This window comes from Dasypus novemcinctus, chromosome 12, assembly GCF_030445035.2.
Source record: "Dasypus novemcinctus isolate mDasNov1 chromosome 12, mDasNov1.1.hap2, whole genome shotgun sequence".
Taxonomy (NCBI): Eukaryota; Metazoa; Chordata; class Mammalia; order Cingulata; family Dasypodidae; genus Dasypus; species Dasypus novemcinctus.
In genome coordinates this window covers 25,164,286-25,178,269 of record NC_080684.1, presented here as the reverse complement: position 1 = coordinate 25,178,269, position 13,984 = coordinate 25,164,286, and the positions used below count along the sequence as shown (strand labels likewise).

At 34.7% G+C, this 13,984-nt stretch overlaps 1 protein-coding gene across 1 annotated transcript; it reads left to right on the top strand.

Annotated features, from left to right (window-relative positions):
- The first annotated feature begins 12,531 nt into the window (after nt 1–12,531).
- On the top strand, nt 12,532–13,470 carry LOC101446753 (olfactory receptor 6C2-like). Its single transcript, XM_004469714.2, has one exon. It carries the CDS (start codon nt 12,532–12,534, stop codon nt 13,468–13,470), a length of 939 nt encoding a protein of 312 aa, XP_004469771.1.
- Nucleotides 13,471–13,984: the final 514 nt, after the last annotated feature.

The window sequence follows — 13,984 nt, the reverse complement described above, 5'->3', positions numbered from 1 at the left end:
CTGCAGGTTTTGAACTGAGTTTCAATGAGTAAAATTAAGGGAATAAATAAAAATAAGATTAAAAATAAATAAATAAGAGATCCAAGAAAAGCTAATACATGAAGAATGTCTATATGTTTCCTATCTTAAAGCATCAATTGGATGTCTGATGATCTGGTGGATCACTTCTCTAAGAGCTGGTAATCGAACCAGGGACCTTGTATATGCAAGGCAAGAATTCCTCCACTGAAATAAACTGTCTCCTTAGGTTAATTAGCCTTTGAGAAAGCTGCCTACCCCCTTTCCTCTGAGCAGGTTAGACTCCTAGCAGTTTGCCATAGTCCTGCTGATTAGGCACTCACCTGTTCCACCCTCTAATCTAATATCTCTCATTACCTTGGCAGCTGGGCATGACAGCATGCCTGAGGAGATCCCCCCTCCCCTCTCCCCTCTGGGTCTGGGTCCCTTCTGAGATTCAAAGGGGAGCTCAGCTGGCCAAACTCATCTTGGAAAAAACACAATCCACCCTCACAATCCCCTTTTCCTCCCAGGGAGTGCTCCCTACACTCCATTCAGACCATTGAGCCAGTGACTCCTTCCAGGCTATGAATACTGAGGGTGTGATATACGTGCCCCTTCCAGCCACAGGGACAAGCAACTAAGTTTTCCTTTGAGTACCCTCCTAGATGACGCAGAGCACCTTCCTGTTCTATGTATAGAAAGCAGCTCATCCAGTTAGATCTTTGCCCTCTCTCTGCTCCTTTGTTGTGAGACGGTCAGACTCTGCTTACACACCTTGGTTCCATTATCATGGGCATTGCTTACCCACCTCAGCACCATTTTCTAGAGCCCTCAGGAGCTCCACTATTTGAGGCAATATTTATTGTGACTTTCAATAAGATCCTGCTGAGATGTGCATAAGGGTAACCTCTGGAATGAACTCCTGACTTTCTTTGAAGTCTCTTAGCCATATAAACTCATTTGTCTTTACTGTTTCCCCTCTTTCGATCAAGGTCTTTATCCAATTGCATTGCTAGTTGGTGCATATACTAATCCCTCAGTGCCAGAGCGGATAATTCTTGAGAGTCATGTCCCATGCCAGAAAGAAGGTAATGCATTTATAGGCTGAGTGTGGCTTAGAGAGAAGTCACATTTGAACAATGGTGAGACTTCACAAGGTAATTATTAGGCAACCTATGATACTAGATTAAGTTTCAATTTCAACAGAAAAGGTTCATAAGAATAGTCATCAATGTCAAGGGCATGTCAACTGTCCATCCTCCTTTATTAGTCACTGTCCCTGTACTTGAGAATGTGGTCAAAATTCACAGGATAGGAATTGTATATTCTCTCAGGTATTCTGTGGAGCTTTACCCACCATGACAATGCCCATGAACACTTGAAATCTTTCATATGCCTTATAGGTATGCTTCAGGTGAACCTCCTCCTATGTATCCCTGATCACTGACACCACACAACAATGATCTTCCCCTGGCACAGTTGTAACCCTTCTGTGATCCAAAACTTTTAAAAAAATGAAGCCAATAAAATAATCGAATAAAATTAATAAGAAAAAGAAATAATAATGATAGTATTAAAAAGAATGAATAAAATTCTAAAAAATAACAAGAATTTGAAATAATAAAAAATAATAAAACTACAATTTTTAAAAATGGCATTATGTCTTTCATCACTTTAAGATCTGGTGTCTTGTATGTACAGTGACATTTTCTTCCATTTATTCCCCCAGTGTCTTATTTTTGTCTTCTTCTTTTTTTTAAAGATTTATTTATTTATTTCTCTCCCCTTCCCCCTCACCCTCCCTCCCCAGTTGTCTGTTCTCTGTGTCTATTCACTGAATCTTCTTTGTCTGCTTCTGTTGTTGTGAGCCACACGGGAATCTGTGTTTCTTTTGTTGCATCATCTTGTTGTGACAGCTCTTCGTGTGGGTGGTGCCATTCTTAGGCAAGCTGCACGTTCTTTTTGTGCTGGGCGGCTCTCCTTATGGGGCACGCTCCTTGCATGTGGGGCTTCCCTACATGGGGGACACCCCTGCATGGCACGGCACTCCTTGTGTGCATCAGCACTGCACATGGGCCAGCTCCACACGGGTCAAGGAGGCCTGGGGTTTGATATGCGGCCCTTCATGTGGTAGATGAACGCCCTATCCTTTGGGCCAAGTCCACTTCCCTTATTTTTTTTTTTGTTCCATCTTCAAAGAAGCTTTAGGTTACAGAAAAATCATATACAGAATATAGGGGATTCCCTTATACCCACCATCTTCCCCCTAGCCCTCTTTCCAGTATTAATAACATTTTACATGTTGTTGGTCATTTATTACAATAGATGTACAAATACTGAAGTATTGCTACTAACCATTGTCAATAAATTACATTATCATTTACATTTTGGGCAATACAGTTTTACAAATTTTGATGAAATATAACAAGGCCTGTACCCATAATTGCAAGATCAAGTAGAGCAATTCCAAGGTCCCCAAACTACCCCATGTTCCATCTATTCTATTCCTCCCTCCATGTCCACTTAGGACTCATGGCAAGTACCAAGCTTGACTCCTCAAAAAACAGTTCATAATTACTTGCAATAACATTGAAGGCTTGACACTGAAATTTATAACAACATGTATGAACATGGAGGATATTATGTTGAGTGAAGCAAGGCAGACAGAAAATGACAAATACTGTATGATTGCACTATCAAGAACTAAATATCTTGTGTAAAATCATGAAGTTAATAATTAGACTATAGGTCACCAGAAAATAGAAGGAAGGTAGAGAATAGAAAGCTGAGGGTTAATCTATGCAGACTTGGTAAAAAAGTTGTTTGTAAGTCTTTGGAAATGAATAGAAATGGTTAAGGCATGTCATGGTGTTTATAACTAGAAGTGCTATAGTATGGGTATGATAATGATTGAAAGGGAAAGTCTATGATCATGTTTATTACTGGCAGAAAAGCTAAAAATGGTAACATCAAATTGTATAAGATAGTAAAACATCATGTAAAGCATGAATATGGGTGGAATTGAATTCTTTAAAATATAAATACAGATACACTAGAGACAATGAAACAGAATAGCAGCTATGCAGGGCAGTGGAACAATAGAGAGATTGAGAAGTGATGAGTTTTGTTTTTTGTTTATCATTATTATTATTGGAATAATGAAAGTACTCTAAGAAGGACTGCAGTGATTCCTGCACAAGGCTGTGATTACACTGAATACCATTGCTTGTACACTATGGATGGATTTATACTTTATTACTATGTATTAAATAAATTTGATATGCTTAAAATGTTATCTATTATTTGTTAGCTTTATTTTTAATAATGGAAAGTATCAGTAAAAGACATGAAATCAATGGTGATGTATAATATAATTTGTGAATAGGGAATAATTCTTGAAAGTCAATGGGCATTGTTGCTACTCATTAAAATCATAAGCAGTAAATGGAAGTAAAACACAAAATTTTAAAATGTAATGGCAAATAAAATCCTGAATATGTTGAATTTTAGAACCGTTAGAATAAAGAATAAGAAAATTTATCCGAATAACACATGGAGATTGAAGAGCAGTCTTCATTTTCTGAAAAATTATTGTCTTCCATATTTTAGATTTTTTATATCCTGTGTCTACATTTAACACAAATTAAACCTGTACAAACCCAGTTTTCTCATAATAATCTAAATAGTTATGTCTAAAGAGTTTAGAATTTCACACCAATGTAATTCCTTGGAAATTAACTTACTCATATTTAACTTACTCATCACTAGCTCGAAAGCAATAAAAAATGTGGTCATTTCATTGTAAATTATTTGGAGAACTGAAAAAACAATATTATTAATGAAAAGAATTCTGGGGGAGCTGGTGTAGCTAAGTTGTTGAGTGCTTGCTTCGCAGCAAGAGGTCCCGGGTTCACTATCCAGTACCTCCTAAAAATAAAAGGAATTCTGTAATCTCTGATATAATCATTGTTTGTCAAATGTTTAACTATACCAATAATTAAGAACAGAAGAGAATCCCTAATGGCAATGGTTCAGAGAATGAAGATAGCACTCTGCAAAGTGATAAGAAAATGAGGGGTGATATATGGGGGTTTCAGAATTAGAACATTCCTTAGGGTATGAGAACAGTTTCTGCTAGGGTCATGTGAAATGTACACATGGGGTATGGTGATGATTTCACTATGCTTGGAAGAAGGCCATTTACTAAGGCAGTTTACTGCTTTTTTACTGCTTTGGGAAGATTATAGTTCCTGATACCATCTATTCATTCTCTCCCCTTTGGGGAGGATTGTTAACCTTTAATTTATGTCTAGGTCACGCAGGCAACTACATGCTAAGGATTTGGGGGAGGGTGTCTGGTTCCCCAAGAGTATGTGTGTGTGCATATATATACATAAATATATACATATATATATATACACACACACACATATATACATTTTTTGGAATGATTTCAATTTACTACATAAGAGGTCAATCAAGTATCTATTACTGGGTGAAGAAAATACTTGACTTTCAGGATGTATCATTAATTATGGCACTACCTCAGTAAAATAAACAAAATTTGCTAATAGGGAAACCTCTATTATGTACAAATATTTTTATTAGCAGGGACACTGGTGTGATAACATATACACGAAGCCATTAACATTAATTACACCATTGTAATGGTGTAATGTAATGTAATGTAAACCAATGTAATGGATTCACACACTGCAACCAGAATGACATTTTTTTTAATTTTTAAAGAAATTTTAGATTGAATAAATGTTACATAAAAACATAGGGATTCCCACGCTTTCCCATTAACATCTTTCATTAGTAAGGTACATTTGTTACCGTTGATGAACACATATTGAAGCACTGCTACTACCTGTGGACTATAGTTTACATCATAGTTTGCACTCTGTTCTGCACAATTTTGTAGGTTTTGACAAAATATATAATGGCCTGTATCTGTCATTGCAATGTCATGCAGGACGATTCCAATGCTCTGAAAATTCTCCCATATTATACCTATTCTTTCCTCTCCTTCCTCTCAGAACCTCTGTTGGTCACTGCCTTTGTATCAATTTAAAGAGTTCTTTCATTGCTAGAATAATAATAAGTCTAATATAGAATAATTGTAAGTCTATTTTAGTCTATTGTTCATTCCCCAATCTTATACTGACCGGGTGTCTGTAGAGACCTTAGGAGGACCCTTGCTTGAAGCACTGTTTACTGTGGCAGTCAATGCGATCCTGCTGAAATGTTCATAAACATAAACTCTGGAATGACCACCTGAATCACTTTGAAATCTCTTAGTAATAAAAACTCATTTGTATTTACCATTTCCCCTTTTTGGTCAAGATCTTTTTTGAGATGCATTACTAGATTATGCTTGGTAATAATCCCTCAGTATTGGGGAGACTTATACCCTGGAATCATGACCCACACTGGGGGAAGTTATTGAGTTTATATGCTGAGTTTGGCTTAGAGAGAGGCCACATTTGAGCAACAAGGAGGCTTTCAGGAGGTAACTCTTAGTCAATATATAATACTAGGCTAAGTTTTCAATATCACAAGAAACATCCATAGATAAATTCATCAATGTCAAGGGTCAGGGGTAGTAGTCTGTATTCCTTCACTAGAACAGCCCTTGTACTTGGTAGATTCTTGTCATTCTGTTAGTGAATGTAGCAGAACTCCTCAGGATGGGAATTCAAAATTATTTCTATTATCGTGTGAGTCTCCACCCACCAAGACTATGCCCCATGAACACCTGAACATATTCATATGCCTTATAGGAATACCCAGGTGCATCCCTCCTCATTTAACCCCGCATCACTGACACCACAAACAGTTATCCTTCTCTGTCACAGTTGTGACCCTTCTGTTATCTAAAATCTCTACAAAAATGGAGCCAAGAAAATATCTAAATAAAATTAATAGGAAAATGAAATAATAGTAGCAGTTATAAAAATAAATAAAATATGGAAAAAGTTTAAAAGTTTTTAATAATATCAAAACTTTTTAGGGATTGTATCTTTCATAACTGTAAGATCTGTTGTCTGTTATGTACAGGCACATATTCTTCCATTATTTCCCCCAGTGTCTTTTTTTTTTTTTTTCATTTTATCTTTAAAAAAGATTTAGGATACAGAAAAGTCACATAGAAAATAGAGGATTCCCATATACATAACACCCTGTCCCTTTTCTTCTAACCCTTATCAATGACACTTTTCAAACTTGTATGTTTTCCAAAGTATGAATAATTTATTTTAAGAATTATTATATGAAAACAAAGAAATGACATTAAAATTTTAACCAGTAAGAAAATAAGCACACAATATATTCAGCTTATGAGATACGTCCTTGCATTTTAAAGAATAAACAAGAATTTTATTTTTCAAAATCTCATTGTTATTTGCAAATTTGGCAAGTCTAAGTCCCATATCTGCTATTCCACTTAACTCATGCTAAAACATGTAAAACCAATAAAAGAATGAAATTCTAATGTTTAAAATAAATAGCACAATAAAAATCAACAAAAGTCAGTTCTCTGAATCACTCCATGAATGAATAATGCTTCCAAAATTACCCATATAAACTCATGCATACTACAAACATATTTGATATATTTCATCCAAGCAGTTATTATACTTATTGGGGCTCCAAATGTCTTATTTGAACAATGAGCCTTTTTAAAGTCCTATTGACAAAATTTAGAAGGTTTTCATATCCCCGTGACTTTTAAAATTTTTAAATTTTTTGGTCTTATATGACTATTTAGTATGCCAAAGTACCCTGGGCTCCTTACACATGACTGGTAGGTAGACTAAAGACAACATAAAGATGCCCAAGTACTAATCTCCATAATTTGTGAACATGCAATCTTAAAGTACAAAAGGAATTTTACAAATGAGCTCAACTTGAGGATGTTAGGCCAGGGTAATCAAAAAGTTCCTTATAAGGAATAGATGGAATAGAAGAATAAGAGAAATAGATGTTATGAAATGAGCCAATATCAGAGTAAAACAGCCATTAGCTGAGGAATACTGGCAGCTTTTAAAATCTTTAAAAGGCAGGTAAACAGATTCTTCCTTCAGGAAAATCAAAGATACATGGTCAGCGGCCATCTCCTGGCTGTTTCCTAGCACCTGCCTCCTTTTCTATTTCATGCAGATGTCTCCATCTGTTCCATTTCACAGCCCTGGGGATTATAGGTCTAATGAAAAGGACTGACCAGTCTTTGAAAGGGATCCTAAGAACAACCAGGGCTAGATGCTTATCAGGGAGAGAACTCTCAGTGGCAGGGTCCTCTCCCAGTGAGGTATATAAATAACCAACACTCAAACAGTACAATGTCTCTCCTCTCTAAATTGAGTATGCCTTACACTGACCCTAACCCAAGCAGTTGGTCTCCCAAGGTGACCAAACAAAATGGAATCTCTTCACCTGCTCTTTTGTGCTGTGTAAGTTACAAAAAAAAGGTCATTTACTGAAAGTTTCTGTGTGCCTAAGCCTGTATTCCCACAACACACTATGCAGCAGTGCAGCAATGGTTCCAGTCAGGTCTGCCTTGGTGGGTGGATGGCCAATTTGCTGAAACAATGCATAACCTCTATTCCTGCCACCTCAACAACAATGTCAATGAGCCCATTGGACAATTGTAGGTGTGGTTTTAAAAAGAGGTTTACTGATCTCTACAGAATAGTACATCTATTCACTTGATTATAAAAATCCTCACCTGCTGAGGCCACACTTTGGTGACCATTCACATAGGACACATATATCTTTATTCTTTTTCCCATTCAGCAAAGTCAGGTGTATCTACATGCCTCTCTTCCAGACCTCCTTGTCAACAACTTTCAAATCATGTTCCTTCCAACTACACCTGACCATCCTGCCCAACTGTTGGCTGTAACCTATTTATTACTATTCAATCAGAGGTCTGGTTATTTCTCCTTCAAAAGAAAATGAACAATCAGTGTCACTCCTTGAAGTCCTGACACCTGGGAGGATGTCCTTTCACAACTGTTCTTCAGCAACATGCAAGAAAGGGGCTGCAGAAATTTCAATTTGTTCCTGCAAATTGTTTGAAACAACCTGTATATCATTCCCAGTTTTCTATTCTTCAGTCAGCTGATCATAGAAACTATTCAAAAAGCCATTGCTATAGGCCAGATAAAAGAAGATAATGTGAAAGGAGTAGGGCGTCATTGGCATTTGGGTCAGCTCTTCATGTAACTAACTTGTGACTTCAGTACCTGCTTAAACCCTTTCTTTTATATATCACTTCCATTTGATAATGGAGTATACAGTATATGTTTATCATTACAGCATCACAGTGTTCATGATGAGAAGCTCAGTTCTAGGGTAATTGGTGGCTCAGTTAAGTGTTCAGTCTCAGTATACTAACATCCAGGAGCAAGCCAAAAGCTGTTTCTCCAAAGGAGAATAGACACTTTCGAAGATTCAGGGATTTACTCCAAAAATCCTACTGTCTGTGCTGGAATTCACTTACAGGGGTCTGCATATTTTCCAAACAACATATCTGTTTAGCAATTAGTCTGACAATATGCAAAAAAAAAATACTTGTACAAGTTTTCTCCTTGAATTTTTTTATAATTATGAAAAATGGAAAAGGAACTAAAATTATTTGTTGGAAATAACTAAATTAATAAAAATACAATTATATTTTACATTGGTGAAACATTGGAAAGAGCATATATTTATAATAAATTTTGGTTCAAACACTGACATTAATACTGTGGACTGAGTTCAAATGTAATTCAAATAAGGTATATCAATAGTTATTGAAAATAAAATTTTCAAATATCTCTAAGACTAAAATAGCATCTAATAATCTATATCTCTCAATATACAACACTTTTTAGTTTAAGTTTCAGACTATTATAAATGTTACATGTGATATATATGGATATATTTGCAGGAAGAAAGTATGGAAGAATATGTTAAGAAATATATATATTGCCACTCTAAAAAATCAATTTCCTCAATATTTGGCCTTGAGTAATTCTGCATTTGTTCATTTGATCAAGTCTCATAGCAACAAATGATTTATTCATTTTATTAAAATTTGATAAAGAAGAGAAAGTAGAAGAATGACCTCCCTTACTTTTTTTTTTTTTTTTTTTAATTATTGGGCTCAAGGATTGAACATAGGACCTCATATAACGAAGGCCAGCACTTAACCTCTTAGCCACATTGGCTTCACTTAGTTAATTTTTCCTTTGTTATTCTTGTTGTATGTGTGTGTGTGTGTTTTATTTCAGGAATCACTGGGAACCAAACCGGGGATCAAATATGAGGAAAGCAGGTGAGTAAATAATTGAGCCATATCTGTTCCCAATGTGATATTTAATTAAATTACATGTTATAAATTATAAAAATAAGTGGTCTTGGACTTCTAAAGTTAAATTCTTATTGCATTCCAACCTGTCTGTATTAAATGTTTTGGTTTCTATTGCCCATCTCTATAGGCCATGTCCCCACTGTTAGTGAATTAAATTTGATTTTTTTTCCCCCAAAGTTCATTACACAAATGATCCTTCAGTAATTTTTGAACCTGGGTCACCAAGGACCCTGTTGTTTATTAACTTGTTTACAAATTTGACTAATAAAAGAAATCCCACACTTGAAACTGCAAAACTCTTTCTCTGAGCAAAGAGAGGTCAGAAAAACAAGTCTTTCAAATACAGAAGGAGTTCCTTTTAAAACAGTTGATGTAATTGGAAGATGATAGAAAATAGAACTCATCCAGGGACTCTGTAACTATTCACATGAATTCAAATAGAAGGACCAGAAATGTTAATGAAGGGTTTTCAATGTGACATTCGTTTTCAAATTTATAAATGTAAAGAATTTTTCAATTAAATAATTTATAGAGGGAGGCTATGATGAACTGGAAGTGTGTAAGTATGAATAATTCCATTGTTTGGATTATATCCTCTTTTGAAAGGGTAAGTGATATTTACATGTGGTAAATGGACTCTTCCTAACTATATAAAACTGCAATGTGAGTGTTAATGTGGTATAAAGGAAATGCCAGTTTTCATTGTGCATTACTCTTAAATAGCATGTATTCATTGATATAATTTTATGCAATGATAAGTGGGAGCTCATCTAAAGGAAGCTAAGGAACCCCAAATGTCTTAGCAAGGCAGCATCTGAACACTGCAGGCTCCAGGAGAAATCATGGTCTGTTGAAACTTGATTTCAGAAACTAGAATCCAAAATCATAAGACAATAAATAACTATTGGTGATCCAAATCGTGTGTGGTATTTACCACAGTAGCCCTGGCAGAATAGTACAATAGTAAAACTTATCACAAAATAAAGTAATTAGAGGTTCCAGGTAAAGATCCTTTTTGAGAAGGAGCAACTCAATTTCTTAAAATGTTTGGATAGCTGGTGTTGTATTTAGTTTGTGTTCATTGAGGAAAGAAATCTATGAAGAAGACATTGACACCAATTTAGAATTTCATAGTCCCTGAATTTTGGTTTGACTTTCTAATGAGGGATACAGAGGGGAGGTAAAAGCAGCAGCAATGAAAATAAAACTTTTCCTCCAGGCAAATGGGCAAAGAAGAGAAGCCAAATATCACTTTTGGCAGGAATGGAGGTAGTGGATATAATCAGAAATGGGCTTGTTCATATTAAATCTTACTTCACTTTAAATTTTTCTTCAAAAATAAAAGTAGTTACAATATCGGAGTACATACATAGCAAATTGAATAAATTCCCTATTCCAGCAACATTTAGATATATCCTAAATAACAAGTCATATAGCTCTATGTTGAAAATTTTATTTGATATTTTCCAAGTCTTCTTAGTTATCATATACATGTCTGAAACTATGTGATGGGTGCTATTCTATTAGTCCTAAAAGAGGCATAAGAATGGCTTCTTATGAAATTCTTTCATTTCGTATATCATAAGCTTTTCAAGGCCTCAGAAGAATATATGTTTAAAATTATAAAAAGCAAGGACCAAGTACTAGCTTCCCAAGTAGAACTAGAGTTTCAGGAACATAGATAGGTAATAAAGCAAACAGTACCAGAGTAAAGATTATTTCAGATAGAAAATTCATTGAAAGTCATTAGTTCAATGGTTAGCAAAACTTATCAGTTAGATTGTTTTATAAAAACATGTAAAAAAAAAACAATGCAGGTTTGAAAATTTATTGTTTGAGATTTTTTTTACTATGTTCCTGAGATTTTGGAAAACAACAATATTTGGAGATTATGCAGTTAGGTGATCAAGAAAATATTTATAAGAGTGCATTTATTGAGTTAAAAGTCTACTAAAGAAGAATGTAAAAAGTAAACATAATAGAGACCAGAAATAAAATAATTATTCATTAGTTAGAAGTACAAAAGGTAAGAGGAAAAATGCATATGGTGTTGAGATTAGGTTTGTGACACAGTGTGAGTTCAAAAGTACACTTTGCACAGAGATATTTTCTAATGTGTCGAATTAAAAATTGATAAACTTTGGTAAAAATGTGACATTATAATGATCAAGCAAAAAGTGGGAAATCATGTATCAGGCCAATGAAAGTGTTAACTTATAATTATTAGTCATAACAAATAGCATCTTTTCTAAGTTCTATGTATATTAACAAGCTTAATCTTTTAACAATAGTACATGAGGGACATTTATTATTATTTCTATACTAGCAATGGTGTAAGGAAATCACAGTAAGGGCAAGCAGAGTTTGGGTATTTTGATTAGTACTGTAAATCTATTCTTTTTGCACTTAGTGACATTGATCCTGGAATGTTGGGGCATGTTTTCAATGTTATTAACAGATGGAAAATATAAAACATTGTGATTATACTATATAACATTATGAATATCACATACAATACACCTTAAACATTTTATCAAATAAAATGCTTATCAAAACTAACACTGTGTTCACCACAACATTGACAATAACATAACTTTAGACAGAATTGCGTGAGGAGAGAGAAGAAAGAGTGAATAGAAAGTTGCTAAAGGATAAAACACAAATTTTTAAAATTGTAATAATGGTAAAACCATAATCAAAGGCAATGATTATGAAAAATATCTAGTGACAACTATTATTATTTTTCATATATTTGCAATTTATTATTGAACAAACTACAGTGAAAGACAAAAAATTTGAAGAAGATTAAGATTTGGCTTTAAGTTTCCATTGCAGTTAGCAGTCCAAAATAACCATAAGGATAATTCCCATATCACGTGCAGGTAAATAAAATATCAATTAGTAATAAAATGTGGTACACAATAAGAATTCCTAAAACACTGGAGTGTGACATGGGTAAAATAATCAGATTTGTTATAAAATATACCATGATATTTCCAAAGCACACACCTGTGGAAACTATGCTTTTAGTTGCTTATAACCAAATATAAAACTTGCATGAATATGGCTGGCTGGCTGAATTGTTGAGCCATTAATTGTTGAAAAGTGATATTAACACCTCTCTTCTCTTTCTGAATTGTAAAGGAAGATTGAATAGAATTCAGGATTCAGTGATGAGAAACCAAACAATAACAACATTTATCCTGCTGGGACTGACTAATAACCCACAATTGAAGGTTCTTATTTTCATCTTTCTATTTCTCACCTACATACTGAGTTTAACTGGCAACCTGACAATCATCTCCCTCACCTTCTTGGATTCAAACCTTAAAACGGCCATGTACTTTTTCCTTCAAAATTTCTCCTTTTTAGAAATCTCTTTTACATCTGCTTGTATACCCAGATACTTGTATAACATATCAACAGGTGACAAGACAATCACATATGATGGTTGTGCCATACAAATTTTTTTTACAGACCTCTTTGCTGTTACAGAATTTTTCCTCCTGGCCACCATGTCCTATGACCGCTATGTAGCCATCTGCAAACCCCTACATTACGTGACCATCATGAACAAAAATGTCTGTAGAAGACTTGTCCTTTGTTGCTGGACAGCTGGATTGTTGATTCTACTCCCACCACTCAGCATGGGCCTAAATCTGGAATTCTGTGACTCCAATATCATTAACCATTTTGTCTGTGATGTATACCCCCTCCTAAAGATTTCATGCTCAGATACATGGCTCATAGAGCAGATGGTCATAATCTGTGCTGTGCTGGCCTTTATCATGACCCTTATATGTGTACTTCTATCCTACATATACATCATCAAGACCATTCTACAATTCCCTTCTGCCCAGCAAAGGAAAAAGGCATTTTCTACCTGTTCTTCCCACATGATCGTGGTCTCCATCACCTATGGCAGCTGTATCTTCATCTATGTTAAACCTTCATCAAAGGATTCAGTGACTGTTAATAAGGGTGTAACAGTGTTAACTACGTCCATTGCTCCTATGCTGAACCCCTTCATTTACACCCTGAGGAACAAGCAAGTCAAACAAGCTGTCAAAGACTCAATCAAGAAAATTGTGTTGTCCTTAAAGAAACAGTGAAATTTACTGATGTAGAAGAATAAAATATCCATGATAGTCACTATTCCTTATGATGTATCCTTATCTTTAAATTCCTTTCCTTCCCACAAGGAAGCATTATCATAATTAAATTGTTCAATAAGAGAATAAAAGACATTTTCAGGAAAAAAAATGACTTCATATCTAATCAAGCCTTAATAAAACAAAACAAAATCAAAATTATCATAATTAAATTTTTCATTTTAATAAAATTTCTGAATTGAGCAAATGTGTATATTGCCCAATCCAATTACAGATTTTAAGAACCATTTGTCTCCTGGCACTTTTTCAGGAGCTTTGTTTTTCATTTCAACAAAAAACAGGAAGGAAAAACCTTCTTGGGACAGTGGCCTTGATATTCAAGATGCGCTCTCTATCATGAAGTAATATTAATAGTGTTTCTGTTGGCATTGCAATAAGAATGATTAAAACAGCCACCACTTAGGAAATAACTAGAGATCTATATTTTCTCATATGTCTTAATTTACAAAAGGTG